Here is a 16,960-nt window from a genome sequence, read left to right as displayed (position 1 = left end):
TGAGTCCAGAGGCCCAGGACTCCATCACACATCCCACATGTTGTGCACATGGCTGAAGAAGTGTGGCTTTTCCTCGGTGGTAAATTTAAAAGCCTTATCCTCCAGCCCTACCAACCATAAGACTGTAATTTTATATTATTTTTTTGCTTTGCTTTCCTTTTTTTTTTTTTTTTTTTGGTGATGCTAGGGATTGAATCTAGGGCCTCAGGCAGGCTAGGCAAGTGTTCAATCACTGAGCTGTACACCAAGCCAAGGGGGCTGTAACTTTAGGGTTGTCCTTTCTAACTGCCTCTAGAAAGGGTTCTTCAGGAGTAGTGCTAGAGGTAAGTTAATATATTTCTCTAGAAAAATGTCTAGAAATTAGTTAAATTATTCCAGATAAATTGCTGGGCCTGGATTTTTCCAGGATGCCAATAGTAGCAGGGTATGTGTTAGTGTGTCTGTGTGTGCACGCACATGCATACCCACATTTAGCTAGAATATAATGGAACAACATCTTAGATTTGAATTTAATCTACTCTGTAAGATTGTCTCTATAATGCTCAAGGGTTTTAAAATTCTGGGTCCCCCCCACCGCCTGACCCCTGTGCTGAGGATTGAACGCAGGGCTTTCTGCTTATTAGGCAAGTGCTCTGCCACTAAGCTATGCCCTACCCCTACCTGTATCCTTTGTATTTAAGCCAATTTGGTTCAACCAAAAAAAAAAAAAGGGAGGGGGGGAAGGAAAGCTACTCACCCAGCATTCACCTCTCTGGGGGAGGAGGGAGACACATGTGAGGGAAACAAGAAGGGCAGTGGGAAGAACGGGATCAATAGCATTTATGCTCCCAACTGGGGTGCTTTTACCACTCAGTGCTAGCACTAAGCAGTCAGATGGAGAGGGACACCCTGGCTCTCAAAGGCCTGAGGTGTACAATCCCCTCCCACCTTGTTCTCCTTCCCTCCCTCCCAGAGAGAAGGCACTCACTTGCCAGGTTTATCCAGAAGCCCCCCAGCAGGACACTGGCAGCACATGAGAATGTACTCCTGCAGGGCCTGCTGATGGAACATCCAGTGGCTCATGCTGAGGGCAGGATCACCTGTGGAAGGGCAAAGGGTCAGTGAGGGCCTGGCAGGGTTGGCCAAGTATCAGTGAATACTTGTAATTTTTTTTTTTTCGATGTAAGCAGCAAAGAGGCGTTTATTGAAAACTAGCTCGGTCTTCCGCGCGCACACAGCAACTGGTGATGCTGAGAGGCCCCGAGCCCAGGGTTTGTAGCAGTTTTATACACTCTTTGGGGAAGGCAGGGACTTCACTTACATCATAGCATCTCTTAGCAAATCATCACACACCTCGGGAAAATCAAATAACAACTCTAAAACATGATTAGCGTATCAGGTGGCAGAAAAGAATCTGGAAAGGATTACTGGTTAGTTCAGGGGGTTGACGCACTTAAGAATGATTGGTTTAAATCGTGAGGGTGTTGCAAGGGGGGTACATGCCAAGCTGCAGGGCTTCTAGTTTAGATATTGGTCACCACACGTAGGTGGGGGCCATCTGGAATTTCAGATATTTCGATATCTTGGCCTATCTTAGGTGATCACCATCTGCGGCTTTTCTGAGAACTGTTTCCACAGAGCTTTTCTGTGGTATTTTCCTGACTTTAGGACTGCAGTAGGTCAGAGGTTAAGTTTCAGAGCAAAATGAGGTCCCAAGTAGAATGAGGTTGCTTAGATCTTTCATTCTTCCATTTCTTTTTGAGAACCTTGGAAGCCAATCATGGGTTACTCTGAGTGAGTTCATAGGATTCAGTTTTATTATCTCTGTCTAGGGGCTGATATTGGGCCTGTAACACCATTAACTGGACTGTATTGATTCGTTCCTTTACAAAGGCTGCAAACTTATTTATAATACAGGGTCCTACTATGAGGGCTGAATACCTGTAATTTTTTTAAAAAAAATATTTATTATGAAGTTTTAAGTGGACACAATATTTTATTTTACATTTATGTGGTGCTGAGGATCGAACCCAGTGCCTCATGCATGCTAGGCAAGCACTCTACCACTGAACCCCAGCCCCAGCCCTATTTGTAATTTTTTACCCAGTGGGAACAGTCAGGGTTTCCCTCCTCTTCCACCCATTCTTAATACGCAGGTTATCTTCATGTCATGCGTCAAAGAACAGCTGTTTGAAGAGCATTTCACTTGTCTTGAAGTATTCACCGTAAACTCAGAGGAGGATCCTAAGCCACATCTCCAGCAGGCAGTGCACCAGTTGCTCAGCTTACCTTTCCAGGATGACCTATTACTGCTCCCAAACTGTCCATCACGGTTTTCTCTGGGCTCCTGAAGACATCTACTCTAACTTATCTCTGAAACTTGTTAACCAGATTCTAAGTAGCTAGGGGAACTCTCCACAGGGTTAACAAATTCTGTTTCTTCTACTTTTCTAAGCCTGACCTTAATCTATCTTAAGGGGAAATTCTCCAACTTTTCTTCCCTTTTCTGAGACATAATCTTGCTATACTGCCGGCTGCCCTAGAATTCCTGGGTTCAAGTGATCCTCCCTCCTCAGCATAGCATGACACAGGTGCATGACACTGCACTAACTTCTCTCTTGGCTCAAAAACTTTTCCTAAGAAGAATTAGTAATAATTGCCCTCATGCATCATAGGACACCCCAAGGGCAAACTGGCCATTCTAGGATTACTAGTAAATAATTAGGCTTCTTCACTCAAGTTCAGCTAGTAAGTCAGAGAATTCATTGGGCCAGGGAGTTATCAAGTGGGGAGGAGGGATGACTTTCCATTGCACAGATTGATTTTTTTTTAAAATACAGATATAAAATGTACAGAAAGTCTTTTTCTGTTTTCTTTCTACATTTTTATCGGTGCATTATAGTTGTACACATGAGGGTACTGCTGTTACAAATTGTTACATGTATATAATATAACAATATAATCTGAACACTATCAGTCCCCAAGATATCTCCCTCTCTTTCTCCTTCATTGTCTTTGGTAGGTTTTATATTTCAATACCTGGGCTACAAAGATGTATCAATAATCTGTAAAATGCAACTGAAAATTAATCTTCCTTTCTTCTTGTTTCTATATATTCTTCTCTAGTTCTAATTATTTTAACTTTGTATCTTATGTTTTTCACTTCACACTAAAGACATAAACTTCTATTCTGCTATGTAATCTTCATAACCATCATTATGAATAGCCATGCAGTATCTCATTAATGGAATGTATAAGGTAACTGAGTCATTAAAGAAAAGAGGGCCAAAAAATCCCATGGATATGTGCATATAAAGTTCTATTTATAAAGTTCACAGTAAATATGGTATACAGTGCCTATGTAAGCAAAATATTTAATTACAAAATAATTCAAACAGAAAATAACAATTCAATTTTTGATTTCTTCTCTCTCTCTCTTTGTGTGTGTGGTACAGGGGATCAAACCCAGGACCTTGCACATGCCAGGCAAGCACTGCCAGTGAGCTACACCCCTGGCCCAATTTTTTTGTTTTCTTAAAAGAGACACATATTTGTAGTCTCAGCTACTCAGAAGGCTGGGGCAGGAGGATTGCTTAAGCCCAGGAGTTCAGGGCCAGTGAGGGCAACATAACCAGACCCTCTCTCTTAAAAAAAAAAAAAAAAAAAAAGGGAGACAGAGGGGGAAGGCCTGGGAAGCAACTGCTGTTTCTCAGGTTGAGCACGTGATGAGGGGCAGTGGTTGCCTGACATTGGAGTTGTGACAAAAGCTATTCTCCTTTAACACCTGACATAAGCATTAGGCCCAATGAGACGCTCACATTGTGAAAGGCACACAGGGTGTCCCATGGAGGGCTCACCCTGACCTGTGCTCACTGGTGCGCTCATTACTTCAATTCCCTTCCTCTTTTTCCCCAGTCATGAGCACAGCTGAGTCTTCACATACATATATGGTGGGACTTCCTGTCTTCCTTTACTCACTTCCAAGGTTGCTTCCCAGTTCTTTGTAAGTATAAGAAATGCCACACTACATATATTTGTGAATATTCTCAATGTGTAGGATTATTTTCTTCAAATACATTGCCCTGAGCAGAACTTTAAAGGGGATAAACATTTTTAAAGCTCTTAATAAATCCCAATAAATTGTTTTAAGAACTTATATAGCTGCCAGAAAAATCTAAAATTTTACTGCACTACCTCCAGCACTGCTCACTTTAAAAAAAAAAAAAAAAGTTCTGGGCTAGGATTGTGGCTCGAGACCCTGGGTTCTATCCTCAGCACCACATAAAAACGAATGGGTAAAATGAAGGTATTGTGTCCAGCTACAACTAAAAAGTAAATATTAAAAAAAAAAAAAAGTTCTTAGCAATTAAAATGGTAAAAAGGAATAGTATCTGATCATTTATTTGATTAGCATGCCTTGATTACTAATCAGTGTGTAATTTTCCCATAACTTTACTAGTTTCATTTTCTTTTGAGAGGGTCTATTTGTCCTTTGTCTTCTAAAATCCAATATTCCATCTTATTAATCTAGCTTTTTATCAAACTTACCCTTTGTCTGTAACATACACTGTTCCTCTTTCTCCCTTTTTGCTCTTTTGTTTTGGTTATGCAAGTTTAAAACACATAGTACATTGTTATACTGTTATTTTTTCTTTGTGATTTCTTCTATAAAGAAGCAAATTTAATGGGTATGGGGTTTTTTGGGGGGGATGTGGAAAGTGTTCTAAAACTGCGATGATTCTACAAACATTAATAACCATTGAATTATAACCTGCCAATGGGTAAACCATATGGGATGTTTATTTCCATAAAAAACTGTTACTTTTTTGTGGGGGAGATTTTGTACTGGGGATTGAACTCAGGGGCTCTCAACCACTGGGCCACGTCCCCAGCCCTATTTTGTATTTTATTTAAAGACAGGCTCTCACTGAGTTGCTTAGGGCCTCACTAAGTTGTTGAGGCTGACTTTGAACTTTCAATCCTCCTGCCTCAGCCTCTCAAACCACTGGGATTGCAGGCATGAGCCACACACCCGGCAAAGCTTTACTTTAAAAAGCATACTCATTTTAAATATTATACTAACTTCATTAAACATTCTGTACAAAATATATCCTTATTTCATATCCTGCAACAAATTAAAGACTATTATTATAAGGCAAGTGATAATTTATGGCTAAAATTGGAATCTAAAAAGAAAATGCTATGTTTATTATTTGTTTCAGTGATTTCTACATTATTAAGTTTTAAAGCTTAAAGTCCATAGCTCCACAAGGAGCTTCCAGAGATACTGAATCTCACATAATTATGGCAAGAAGAAGGGAGATAATGATTACAAGGTGATAACTCTGCAAGGAATCAGCCTTTTACATCCTTTATACCTCGTCCTTAAATTATAGATTTCCACTATAATATCATTTTGCATTTCAGCTTCCTTTTATCTATGAAATTGAGTCTTTCCAAACCAAGACTGACAGATGCAGTCACATGTAGCTCAGTTTTGCAGATGGACAAGAAATATCCTAGGGTACATCCCAAAGAACATACCAAGTTAGCAACCATCAATCCAGTAGAAGCTTGCAGGCTGCTGATTTCTTACTGTTCCACAAAAACAGCTCTGCATTGGTCATCATTGGATATTTTTAAGCTAATAATAATTCTTCTCAAATATTACCTTTGACAGATGGAAAGAAGTGATCAGTGTGGGATATTGATGGTCACTTTCTTTCTTTCTTTTTAGAAAGAGAGAGAATTTTTTTTTAATATTTATTTTTTTTTAGTTCTTGGCGGACATAACATCTTTGTTTGTATGTGGTGCTGAGGATCAAACCCAGGCCGCACGCATGCCAGGTGAGCGCGCTACCGCTTGAGCCACATCCCCAGCCCTGATGTCACTTTCTGGGTTAGGGAATGGCATAGACTTGTGCTGCACTTTAAGCCTTTTTTTTTTTTTTTTTTTTTTTTTTAAGGTAGCAATATAATCATAGTATGTATAATCATAGCTACTTTTTTGTTTGTTTTTGCAGTGCTGGGGATTGCCTAGCTTCATGCATGCTATGCTAGGTAACTACAAGGCCCTGAGTTCAATCCATAGCACTGCCTAAAAAGAAAAAAAGTATTTGTGGCTGGGGTTGTAGCTCAGTGGAAGCAAGCATACAATAAGTTTGGTCACCAGCACAAAAAATATAAGTAGCAATGCATATGGAGAAAAAAAAACAGCAAAAATTTATAAAAGTATAGTATAGAAGCATACAGAATTTACAAAGTAATCTACCTCCCACTGTTAGAATTTTGTATATGCTCCCAGGAAGAGCTGAGGGTGCACCAGCCAGGTTCTTTATACTTTATGTTGCATCCTGCTGAGCTCTCCATCTCAGCCCAATGTATGGACCACTACATGCAGCTGCTATTTGGAGCAATCACAACTGTTAACCTTTTTATGGGCATTTCCAATTTGCTAGCAAAACTCCACTTCGATATATATCCTTGCTAACACCTCTGCAGGTGAATTCCTGACAGACCACTTGCTGGGATCAAAGGGATAAAATGCCCCTGAAATTTAAACAAATGTCTCCAAACTTCCTCCAAAAATTAATGCAATTATTTACATCCCCACTCAAGAGCACAAATATGCCTATCTCCCCACACTGTCCCCAACACAGGTCATCAAATTTTTAAATCTCTGCCAATATGATCTGCATTTCTTTAACTGTAAATGATCTAAACAGCTTTTGGTTGAATTCATGGCCATCTGCAATGTTACAAGCCAACTGGTCTGGAATCAGACAACCACCGATGATGAACCATTGTAGGTGGCAGTCAGGTTATTTTAAGAAAGTAACTTAACCTCATGTACTTTATTTTCACATCTGCAAAATGGGAATGTCAAAAGTATCTATTTCATAGGGCTGTTCTGAGGATCAAATGAGAACACATAGTGAAACAGTAAGGCTCTGGCATATGATAAGTGCTTCAGAAATCTCAGCTGCTACTAATACAGCAGCTGTAATAGAAAAAGGGGTAATAACAGTGCCTCCTTTCCTAGGGCCTATGTGTTCTGATCCTTTAACTGATTTTCAATTGGGTTGCTCATTGATTTGTATGACATTTTTCAAATTAACACTTGATCATTTGTCACAATTATTTTTCTCATCCTACTACTTATTTGTTTTGGGGTTTTTGTTTGTTTGGTACCAGGAGTGAACCCAGGGGCACTTAACCACTGAGCAACACCTCTAACCCTTTTTAATATTTTACTTAAAGACAGGGTCTTGTTGAGTTGCTTAGTTCCTCTATAAGTTACTGAGGCTGACTTTGAACTCTGCAATCCTCCTGGTTCAACCTCCCAAGCTGCTGGGATTATAGGCGTGTGTCACCATGCCCAGACTCCTACCTGTTTTGTTTATAGAATTTCCCTTCTTTTCTAGAATAATGTTTGTTGTTTTCATCTGTTTTTTGTTATTGTTATTGTTGCTGCAGTACCGAGGAATGAACCCAGGGCCTCATGCTATCTCCCTACCCTATTTTTAAAAAATCTGTATTTGAGGCAGGGTCTTGCTAAGTTGCCCAAGCTGTCCTTGAACTTGCCATACTCCTGCCTCAGCCTCCTGAGGAGCTGGGATTACAGGTGTGTGCTAACCACACCTAGCAGTTTTTGTTGTTTTGCTATACACAAGAAATACCTATCAACTATAGAAAAAATAGGAAATGTAACCAAAAAATAAAGAAAATAATCATCATTGTAATTTCACATCCCAGAGTCTATTAATTTTTTATCAGTTTCTGAGGAAGAGAAGAATCATAGGCCCACCTTGAGCCTTCTCCCAGGCTATGGAACAACCTGGAAGCATTAAGATTCCCAGACAGCCTTTTCCACAAGCAAATCTTTAATGTGACTAAATCCTCCAGAACTTGAGCTTCAATGAACATAGTGCCAGCCAGAGCCCCAAGGAGGCTTCTGCAGGGAGTGCCTGTTACAGCTCTGTAGATTTCCCTGGCATTACAGATTTATGACATCTTATCACTGCCAAGGATAGGTCTGTAAAAGACTGATAACCTCCCCAGGTGCTTGGACTCACCAGTTCCAAATAAAGAGATAACCAACACCCCAAGTTATTTCTATTTTGGAAACCTGGACTCGGAGAGAATTCCTGACATCCCTTCTAGTGATCAAGCCAGAGATTGTGCAAGCTCTACAGTCAAGAGGAATTATTTGCCTTAATACCCTGAGATTTAAAGCCAATGGCCCCAGGCTGGGAAGACAGGACTCTGTTGAGTTAAATTAAGTCTCAAAAGTGACCACAACTCCAATGAAATAAGAAACTAAAGAACGGAGTTCAAAAAAGACAAAAAGGAAAAAAAAGCACAGGAAGGGTAAAAGAAAAGAATCTCATCTTTTACACTTGAGCAATTAATTACCCAACTGAGTCCAAAGAAAAGCTTCCCCCTGGGTGCAGGGATCTCCCTGCAGGAACAGATTAGCACCCAGCGAGGTGACCATGACTTCCCCTCTCCCTCTGGCATACTCAAGAGACAGACACCCTGTTCTCTCAGAAAGTAAATGAGCCAGAGAAGACTGGAGGCAGCAGACTGCTTGAAGTTTCAAGAGAAAAGGACGGAATGTTCCTAGAGTTTCTGCTTTCGATCTACATTGGTTTCACATCATTTCCATTTGAGACCCTACAGAAAGGAATGCAGATTTCGCCACTCCAATGGTGCGTGTGGAACAAGCTCACATTTAGGATGGCTCAATGGATTCTAAATAAAACATTTCCCAAGGCGACAACTGTGCAGTTAGCCACACATGGCAGGTCTTTCCCCCACGGGTTCTGGATCTTACCCCTTCATCCAGCTGTCCTTCCTGTCACTGCTGTGGCCACATGCACAGTGTGAGTCTGTATGCTTTGACAGGACCAAATGCAGCTGTGTTGGAAGCTGCAGTTTCACACTCAGCTGAGGTGGCAGTCACCCTGGGGCAGGAGTGGGCTGTTTCCTGCTGATAACAGCATAGCACTGGCCCCTCACAGCAGCTCAATGTGAGCCCATCCTGCCTCTGCCAGATGAATGATATCAAACCACTGGAATTAAATCCTATTCAGCACCCCCATGCCCCAGGGCAGGAGGTTCCCCACCAAGCACCCAAAATCCAGGAAAGTTCATTCCAACCCTCCAAATAAGCGCTCTGGCTTCCTGACTTGGTTAGTGCAAAGTAAAATATCCAGCCCCACCTATCAGCACCTGGGCTCACCTTGCGCATGCAGGGCGCGGTGGAGTAGGGGTAGGAGCCCGGCCTGCCAGAAGGAGTAGCAGCCATCCACCAGCTTGTTGCAGCGGCCCTGAAATCCACCTTCAAATCGCATCTGCCGGCTTGTTACCCATTGCTGAGAATGAGATGGATGAGAGGGGCAGCGATAAGTCAAAAGAGACACAAAATCCACCAAGACAGGATCTCCAGGGACCAATATGTGAGAAGAAGGGCTTCCCAGCATGTGGTTTCTTGATTCTCAAGTTTGCGGGCTCTGGCTTTCTTCCCTTCCTTCTTCTCACTGCCACCACCATTTAAACCTTTCCAGGCAAACAGCACTGACCTCTGCTTAGTGCCAATAGACAACCATCTTCTCTGGATTCCAAAATGGCACTGATGCTGGGAGAATAAAGGGGCCACATTGGTTTCCAAGGAGATAGGAAATCTAAGGCAAGACCAGGAGGCCTGCTCTCATCACTTCTCTGCTTAGGGAAGTTCATTCAAAGTGGGCAAATGGAATTCTGTGTTACATTTCATTAGAGGATCTCAAACTGTCCCTGCCTTTTCTTGGACCTAAGGACATTCACCCAAGTCTTTTAGCAAGTTACCATCCAGACTAGAAGCAAAAGACATCTGTCTTCATTATCAAATGATGACTGCCCAGTCCATGTTCCAACCTGGTTGGCTGATGTTAAGAAAATCTTAGTACTCCAATGCTGCAGATTGACACTGGATGTCACTTAGTGGTAACACATGATACGGCTATTCTCTCTTATCTCCAAGTTTTCTAAACACACTTGACCACTAAGATCAGGACAGCAATGGGTGTGGCTCATAGAGAATGAGAAAATCAACTGGCCGAGCAGACAGGACATTTCCTTTCCTCCCTAGCACTCAAAGTAGGTCCAGCCACCAGCTATGGGCCACAGGGTGCCTTAGTGAACTGGAAGGTCCAGAGTGGGGTTCATCCCTTTTACCTGAAGTCTTCCTAGATTTGAGTTCCTGAAAGCAGATAGGAGGGGCTCTGGAGAAGGCATAGAGCTCTTCCTCAGTACTTAGAGTTTAGATTATATCCTTGTTCATAGTAACACTTGCCTACAGAGAGCTACAATCCCAAATTTTTAAAGACAAAAAGCTACGCTGCGGGTTCAGGTAGGGACATCCCCAGGCCATCTTAAATGAACCAATGCTTTAGAGACAATGCCATTTAATGAGAGTAGGCTAAGTGCTACTCAAGAAGAGAGAAAGCAGGCAGCACCATGCAAGGAGTCCATTCTCCATTTTTTTGTGGTACCGGGGATTGAACTCAGGGGCACTCAACCACTGAGCCACATCCCCATCCCTATTGTGTATTTCATCTAGAGACAGGCTCTTACTGAGTTGCTTAGTGCCTTGTTTTTGCTGAGGCTGGCTTTGAACTCACCATCTTCCTGCCTCAAACTCCCTAGCTGCTGGGATTACAGGCATGCGCCACCATGCCCGGCCCATTCTCCATTTTTACATACCCCACAGCTTAATTGTTTACAAACCAGACTGATTTTTTTCCAGCCCATAGGTTGACTGTATTCCACTTGGCTACATGGATTCATAAAACCTTTCAGGTACCAGTCCTAGTTCTTCCAAAGCAAATAGAGGAAAGGAAGTAAGATGGATACCAATATTTATGGGGCACCTACTATATGCCAACTGTTTACATTTGTTCTCTCCTTTAATCTGCAAAGAATAAGGATTATTATTTCTCCCCTTCAGAAGGGGAGGAAAAAAAAAAGAAGCTAAATAGATTAGACAATTTGTCCAAGGTCACTTACCCAGGAAATAGTAGAGGCAGGGTTTAAATCTAGAATATTGTCATTTCAACTTGGTCATTCACTAATCATATTCCTTACTCTGCCTGGGATATGAAACTTTTATGTTTCATCCCTTATTGGTGATCAGATTTTAAAACGTGTCATAAATTCCAAGTCCTGTGCACGATGTTGGCTTTTTTAGAAAATCTTCAAGATGTCTAGAACTTTTTGTTCTTTTCTTTAAATACCTTTAGTTTATTTATTTATTTTTATGTGGTGCTGAGGATCAAACCCAGGGCCTCACTCATGCTAGGCGAGTGCTCTACCACTGAGCCACAACCCCAGCCCCGTCTAGAACTTTCTAAAGAAGAGTATGCTGTGGGAGATGGGAATTCCTGAGAATGAGGGCAAAACATTGTTGATTATTTCACTACAGAATTTAACACTGATTGTATAGAAAGGTCATGATAGGTCCCACAAAGGGAGATGTCAGTTGCAGCTGGTCTGCTTTAAGGTCATGTTCAGGGGAGTGCATGCACCCAAAAAGACAAGAGGGAAAAAAAGCTCCTTGGCAGTTGTGAGTGCATGGGTATGTTAGTGCACTAGGTTTCCACTGAACACTTCACACAACCTAGAGACTCCCTGAAACTGACTGTTTTCCAGTCTTTCTGCATACTAGTCAGGAGCTTGGAGTCCAGATGTATGTTCTTGGGCCTTATGCTCAAGGAAATTGTCCAGCTCTGCCTAAAGAACTCATTTAAATGCAGGTATTAAATGTTTACATAGGTAATAAAAGCTTAGCTTCAAAATGTTTCAAAGCTCTTTTTGTCTTTTTTTCTCTTAGGACATTTTTTTCCTAAGGCACATGGTAATCTCTAATAAGAGGCAAAAGCTATACTTCTCTTGCAAGTTTGAGGAAGGTACTCTGGCTTATTCCACATATCTGCAGCGCTCAGACAACCCAGAGTTGGCCTAGCACCATATGTAGGAAACTGAAAGCAGAGAGAAAGGTGGAAAAAAGGGAGCCCAGACTAAGCGCAGTTACTCCCTGTCAGCTGTCTCAGATGTGCTGAGAGAGAGCTCCACTGAAAGCTTCACCGCAGGACCTGAAGTTGTGAGCTCAAGGCTAGAACCCTTAGTCCCTCCCATAGCCAAGACTTCCCGGACGTCTAGGAGCAGTCACTTTGCCAGGACCTGAAGACTGAGGAGAAGATGGCTTAACACTTACTAATAAGCTCTTCAAGTTCAAGGTGCGTTCTTTCTTGAGGATTACCAGCGCGGCCAGGCCACAGAAAGTATAGCCACCGTGGGCTTCCATCCCTGGCACCCCGCCAATGCCACCTTCCCAGTTCTGACACCTAAGGAGAGGTTGGAAAAGCGGACTGAGTGGTTAGTGGGTGGATATAAGTGTCCCCCCCACCCTCCACATTCCAGATGGCAGAGAATGACACTACTCAAACCAAGACATAAGCCATAAGCTGCCACCACAATGAATGGAAAGATGCTGACTTACTAATTTTTGGAGATGCCTTTTCCAAAAACAATACCACCAACAACAAAACAACCAAGAAACCCCCCAAAACACCTGATAATTTAGAAATAGGCTGTTGTATAAGAAAAATAGTATCTCGGATTATTTCTCTTTGGGAAAAAAGGTATAAAATCCTATATGCAGCATGATAACCATAAAGTTATGAAATTGAAAAATAAATGCTGATTCTGGTTATCTCAGTACAAAGGTGATAATTTTTTAAAATTTTTTCTATTTTCAAAAAATTTCTATAATTAACATACATATCTTCAAAATTAAACTTTATTTATAAAAATTATAACTTCCTATATATTTATATTATTCATTTGTTATTACAATTATTATTTGGCATTAGACTATATATTATGGGTATATTTTCTAGACATAAAAACATACATAATCTTTGGCCCAGCCATACAGGGCCATTTCCAGGATTTAATCCAACAAAATAAGTAAGAAAGTATCCAAAGACCGGACTGAAAGGTCAGTCATATTCTCATTTATAAAAAGCAATATGATGGGCACAACTTAAAAGTCCAAAAGTCATGGACTAGTTATATAAATTATGATGTATCTATACAACAGAAATTCAATAGTCATTTAAAATGACACTACAGAATATTTTTAAATGTTCCATTTATTATATGAAAGATATTGTAAAATGACAATGAAGAATAGAATTTCATTTTTAGAATTCTGGAAGAATATACACCCAAAAAAGTAGTTATCTCTTGGTGGTGGATAACAAGTAATTCAAAGTCTCTTTTTTTTTTTTTTGGTCTAGGGATGTGGCTCAGGGGTAGGGCACTTCATGCAAAAAGCCCTGGGTTTGATCCCAGCACACATACACATACACCAAAAAAAACTTCTTCTTTTTGCTCACCTATAATAAACATGTTTTATCTGTGAAGTGAAAACATTTTATTTTAAGTACATTTTCATATGATACTTTAGAACTTTATTTTCAAGAATCTCTAGGTAGGGCTGGGGCTGTAGTTTAGTGGTAGAGTGCTTGCCTTGCATATGTAAGGCACTGGGTTCAATCCTCAGCACCACATGAAAATAAATAAAGATACTGTGTGTTCATCTACAACTAAATAAATATTTATTTAAAAAAAAAAAAAAAGAATCTCTAGGTATTTACCAAGAGTCACCCTCCCTATCGATATCACCTCACAGACTGCTGTAGCATGGCTGCATAAGAAAGTGGGCCTTAATCCAAGAGCTGACAGAACTTCCAGGCAGGAGAAAAAGGAAGCAGTAATGCTTTCCTGTCTTCCAGGTTCCTCCCCCTAGAGGCCTGACATCTTGGAACCCACAGGCTTTCTATAGAGAGGACCCAGGCGGAGGGAGTCAGATTAGAGTCTAAAAACTAACTCCATGCCCTGGATGGATCCCTCGGCTTCCTCTGTCCCCCGTCCTCTATTGCCATCCCAACATCCACCCCATAAGTTTTCTTTCCATTACAGCTGGCTACTTGGAGTAGAAAAAGAGCTCAAGGTTGAAAGAATATGCAAGGGATCTCAAAATTTTTCTTTTTACTTAACTAGGCTTTAACTGAAAAGGTAATACTTATTTAAAAAGCTCAAACTTTTTTAAAAGTATGAGAGAATAAATAATGAAAAGGTCTCCTGCCCAGTCTGGCCTCCTACTCCCTGAACCTGAGCCTCTATTTCTCCACAGAGAGACAGACAGATGGACACATACACACACACTACAAATACATGCTCCACTCTTCCTCCCTTTGTGTTTATACAGATGGGATTATAGAATATGTGCTCTTCTGCACCTTGCTTTTCTCCTTGGTACAAGTCTATGGCGTGTCTTCAAGCTAAACATAATGGGTTGAATATAAGAGTTCAGTAAAATCAAAGTAAAGGAATTTAAACAGGGACAAAACACAAGGGTAAAGAGAATAGGAGAGGATATGAACGCAGGCAGGGAATAACAAAAATCTTGAAAGCTAGAACAGGAATAAGAGTAACTAACTTAGCCAAATAGAGGAACCTTCCCTAGTCAGAGTGAGGGTAGGGGTGGTGATGGGGAAGATAGAGGTAATTTTGATCACCTCTAAGAGTAAGATGTGTTTGAGCCAAGTTGATTGGTTGCAAATTTATATTAAGAATCACTTAGATCAGGCTGGGGTTGTGGCTCAGCGGTAAAGCGCTCGCCTAGCATGTGCGAGGCCCTGGATTCGATCCTCAGCACCACATAAAAATAAATAAATAAAGATACTGTATCCAACTAAAAACTAAATATTAAAAAAAAAAGAATTTTAAAAAAAGAATCACTTAGATCTTGAGGTTCCTTCAAACCTAGAAGATGAGAGGTTTTAGAGTTTGTTCCAGGGGACCTGAATTCTAGGATTTCCAACAGAGATGAGAGCTGGAGGGAGGCACCATACTAATAGGGGATTAGGCGAGGGCCTAGCTCTGAGCCCCACCACTCACCTCCTTTCCCTCCAAGTAATCCACAAAGTTGACGGCCACTTTCATGTCACAAGTAGGAATCTGGAAGGTCCCTCTCTAGGGAAACTGATAAGCTTAAGAAAAAAATCCTATAGATATGTTTATATGAGAATTCCCTCAACAAATGGCTGGGGAATTAGTCTATGCTTGTACATGTAGCCCCCCAGTAGTTTGTGGATACTGGATTCTTAAATACAGAGAGCTGTTGAGTACCAAACATCTATTTAGTCTCTGATATGAAAAAGAGAGAAGCCAGATGCAGTGGCACAGGCCTGTAATTCCAACAACTTGAGAAGCTGAGGCAGGAGGATCTAGAGTTCAAGGCCAGCCTCAGCAACTTAGCAAGACCCTGTCTCAAAATAAAAAGGGCTAGGGTACTAGCTCAGCAGTAGAGCACCCCAGGGTTCAATTCCCAGTACTGGGGAAAAAAAAAAAAAAGTATGATATGAAGAATACTGCAAATGATAAAAAAAAATCCCTAAACAGAACAGGAGAACTGAGCTTTGGAAAATTAAAAAATAAGATTACAGAAATAAATAGTAAACAGAATAATGAGAGAGGAATACTAAGGGAATCTTTCAGAAAGTTCTAGAAAACAGATTAAGGAATGAAAAACAGGCAAAAAAAAAAACCACTTTTTTTAAAATTAGGTCAATCCTATTGATTAGATGTTATAAAAAGGAACAAACAGAGAAAATGGAGAACAAATTATCAAAGAAATACTATAATGAAGCTTCTTGTACTGAAGTATGAATGCTTCCTAATCTACAAGGCCTGTTGAGTGCCCAGTACAATGAGTGAAAACAGATTCCCATCAAGTTTCATCACCATGAAGTCTCTAAAGAGCTAGAATAAAGACTCCCCCAAAGTCTCTAGGAGGGCAGGTGGGATGGGGAAAGAGAAAAAGAGAAGAAAAATAAAAGCCCACAGCAGGCATCACAATGGCTCTGGCAGTAGCATGGCCCAGAGGTGACCACCAAGGTTAAATCCACTTGATTATTTTGTATTCCAGCTTTATATAAAATTCAATATCCCACCATCTGACATATAAAGAAACTATAACATGAAGAAGTTAACTAACCTGTCTAAGGCAGACAGTCAGTAATAACTGACAAAACTAGGATTCAGCCCAGTCAGTCAGATTTCCACATCCAAGAAGAGCCTGACAATCCACCCTCCTGAAGACAGCAGGACACGCCCTGCACAAAACACAAAGCACAGCTTTCCAAGGGCCCAGCTGACTGAACAGGTGTGCAGAGTTTGGTGGGGATTTGAAACTTGGAGCAGACAATAGCAGAGCCAAGCCCTCACTCCCACCACAATCTTTATCCTCTGGTTTGCCCTGAGGATGGCTGTAACAGTCCAGAGGTAGCAGCAGCAGCTCAGGCCACAGCTCAGGGGTGCAGCTAAAACTCTTATAGAAAGCCTACCATCTTGCTGGGTGTGGGTGGCACATGCCTATAATCCCAGCAGCTTGGGAGCATGAGGCAGGAGGATCGAGAGTTCAAAGCCAGCCTCAGCAATGGCAAGGTGCTAAGCAACTCAGTGAGACCCTGTCTCTAAATAAAATACAAAATAGGGCTGGGGATGCAGCTCAGTGGTCAAGTGCCCCTGAGCTTAATCCCTAGTACCAAAAAAAAAAAAAAAAGAAAAAAAAGCCAACCATCTTTCTGGCAGGAAGAGACAGGCTGCCAGAAAGTAAGGAAAGTTCTAGAAAGAGGAATGGAAAGCCCAGATTTCACCTTTTAACTTAGTTCAAGTTTCTATCCAACCCCTGAATCATACTGCATTGGACAGACTGAAAGCAGCTTTGGACAGATCTGAGCCATTAACCACCACAGGATCCTGGTTTGCAGTTTTGAGTCTGACCAATTTGACTGTCTGCTAGAACAAAAACACCAATATCCTCAGAGTGATTAACAATCAAACAGAATCCACCTACAATATAATTACC

General features: G+C 41.1%; 1 protein-coding gene across 1 annotated transcript in view; it reads right to left on the bottom strand.

Annotated features, from left to right (window-relative positions):
* Fntb (farnesyltransferase, CAAX box, beta) overlaps window positions 1-16,960 on the bottom strand; it is a 75,021-nt gene that overhangs the window by 4,498 nt on the left and 53,563 nt on the right. The window contains exons 8-10 of the mRNA XM_015490224.2: window positions 12,236-12,365; window positions 9,224-9,356; window positions 968-1,079 (exon numbers count right to left, since the gene is read on the bottom strand). Coding sequence (XP_015345710.1) covers window positions 968-1,079; window positions 9,224-9,356; window positions 12,236-12,365 — 375 coding nt within the window. The remainder of the gene's footprint in view (window positions 1-967; window positions 1,080-9,223; window positions 9,357-12,235; window positions 12,366-16,960) is intronic.

The sequence above is a fragment of the Marmota marmota genome, unplaced genomic scaffold (assembly GCF_001458135.2).
Source record: "Marmota marmota marmota unplaced genomic scaffold, marMar, whole genome shotgun sequence".
Lineage (NCBI taxonomy): Eukaryota > Metazoa > Chordata > Mammalia > Rodentia > Sciuridae > Marmota > Marmota marmota.
Note: the sequence above shows the minus strand (reverse complement) of the source record. Positions and strands in the feature narration are given on the sequence as shown.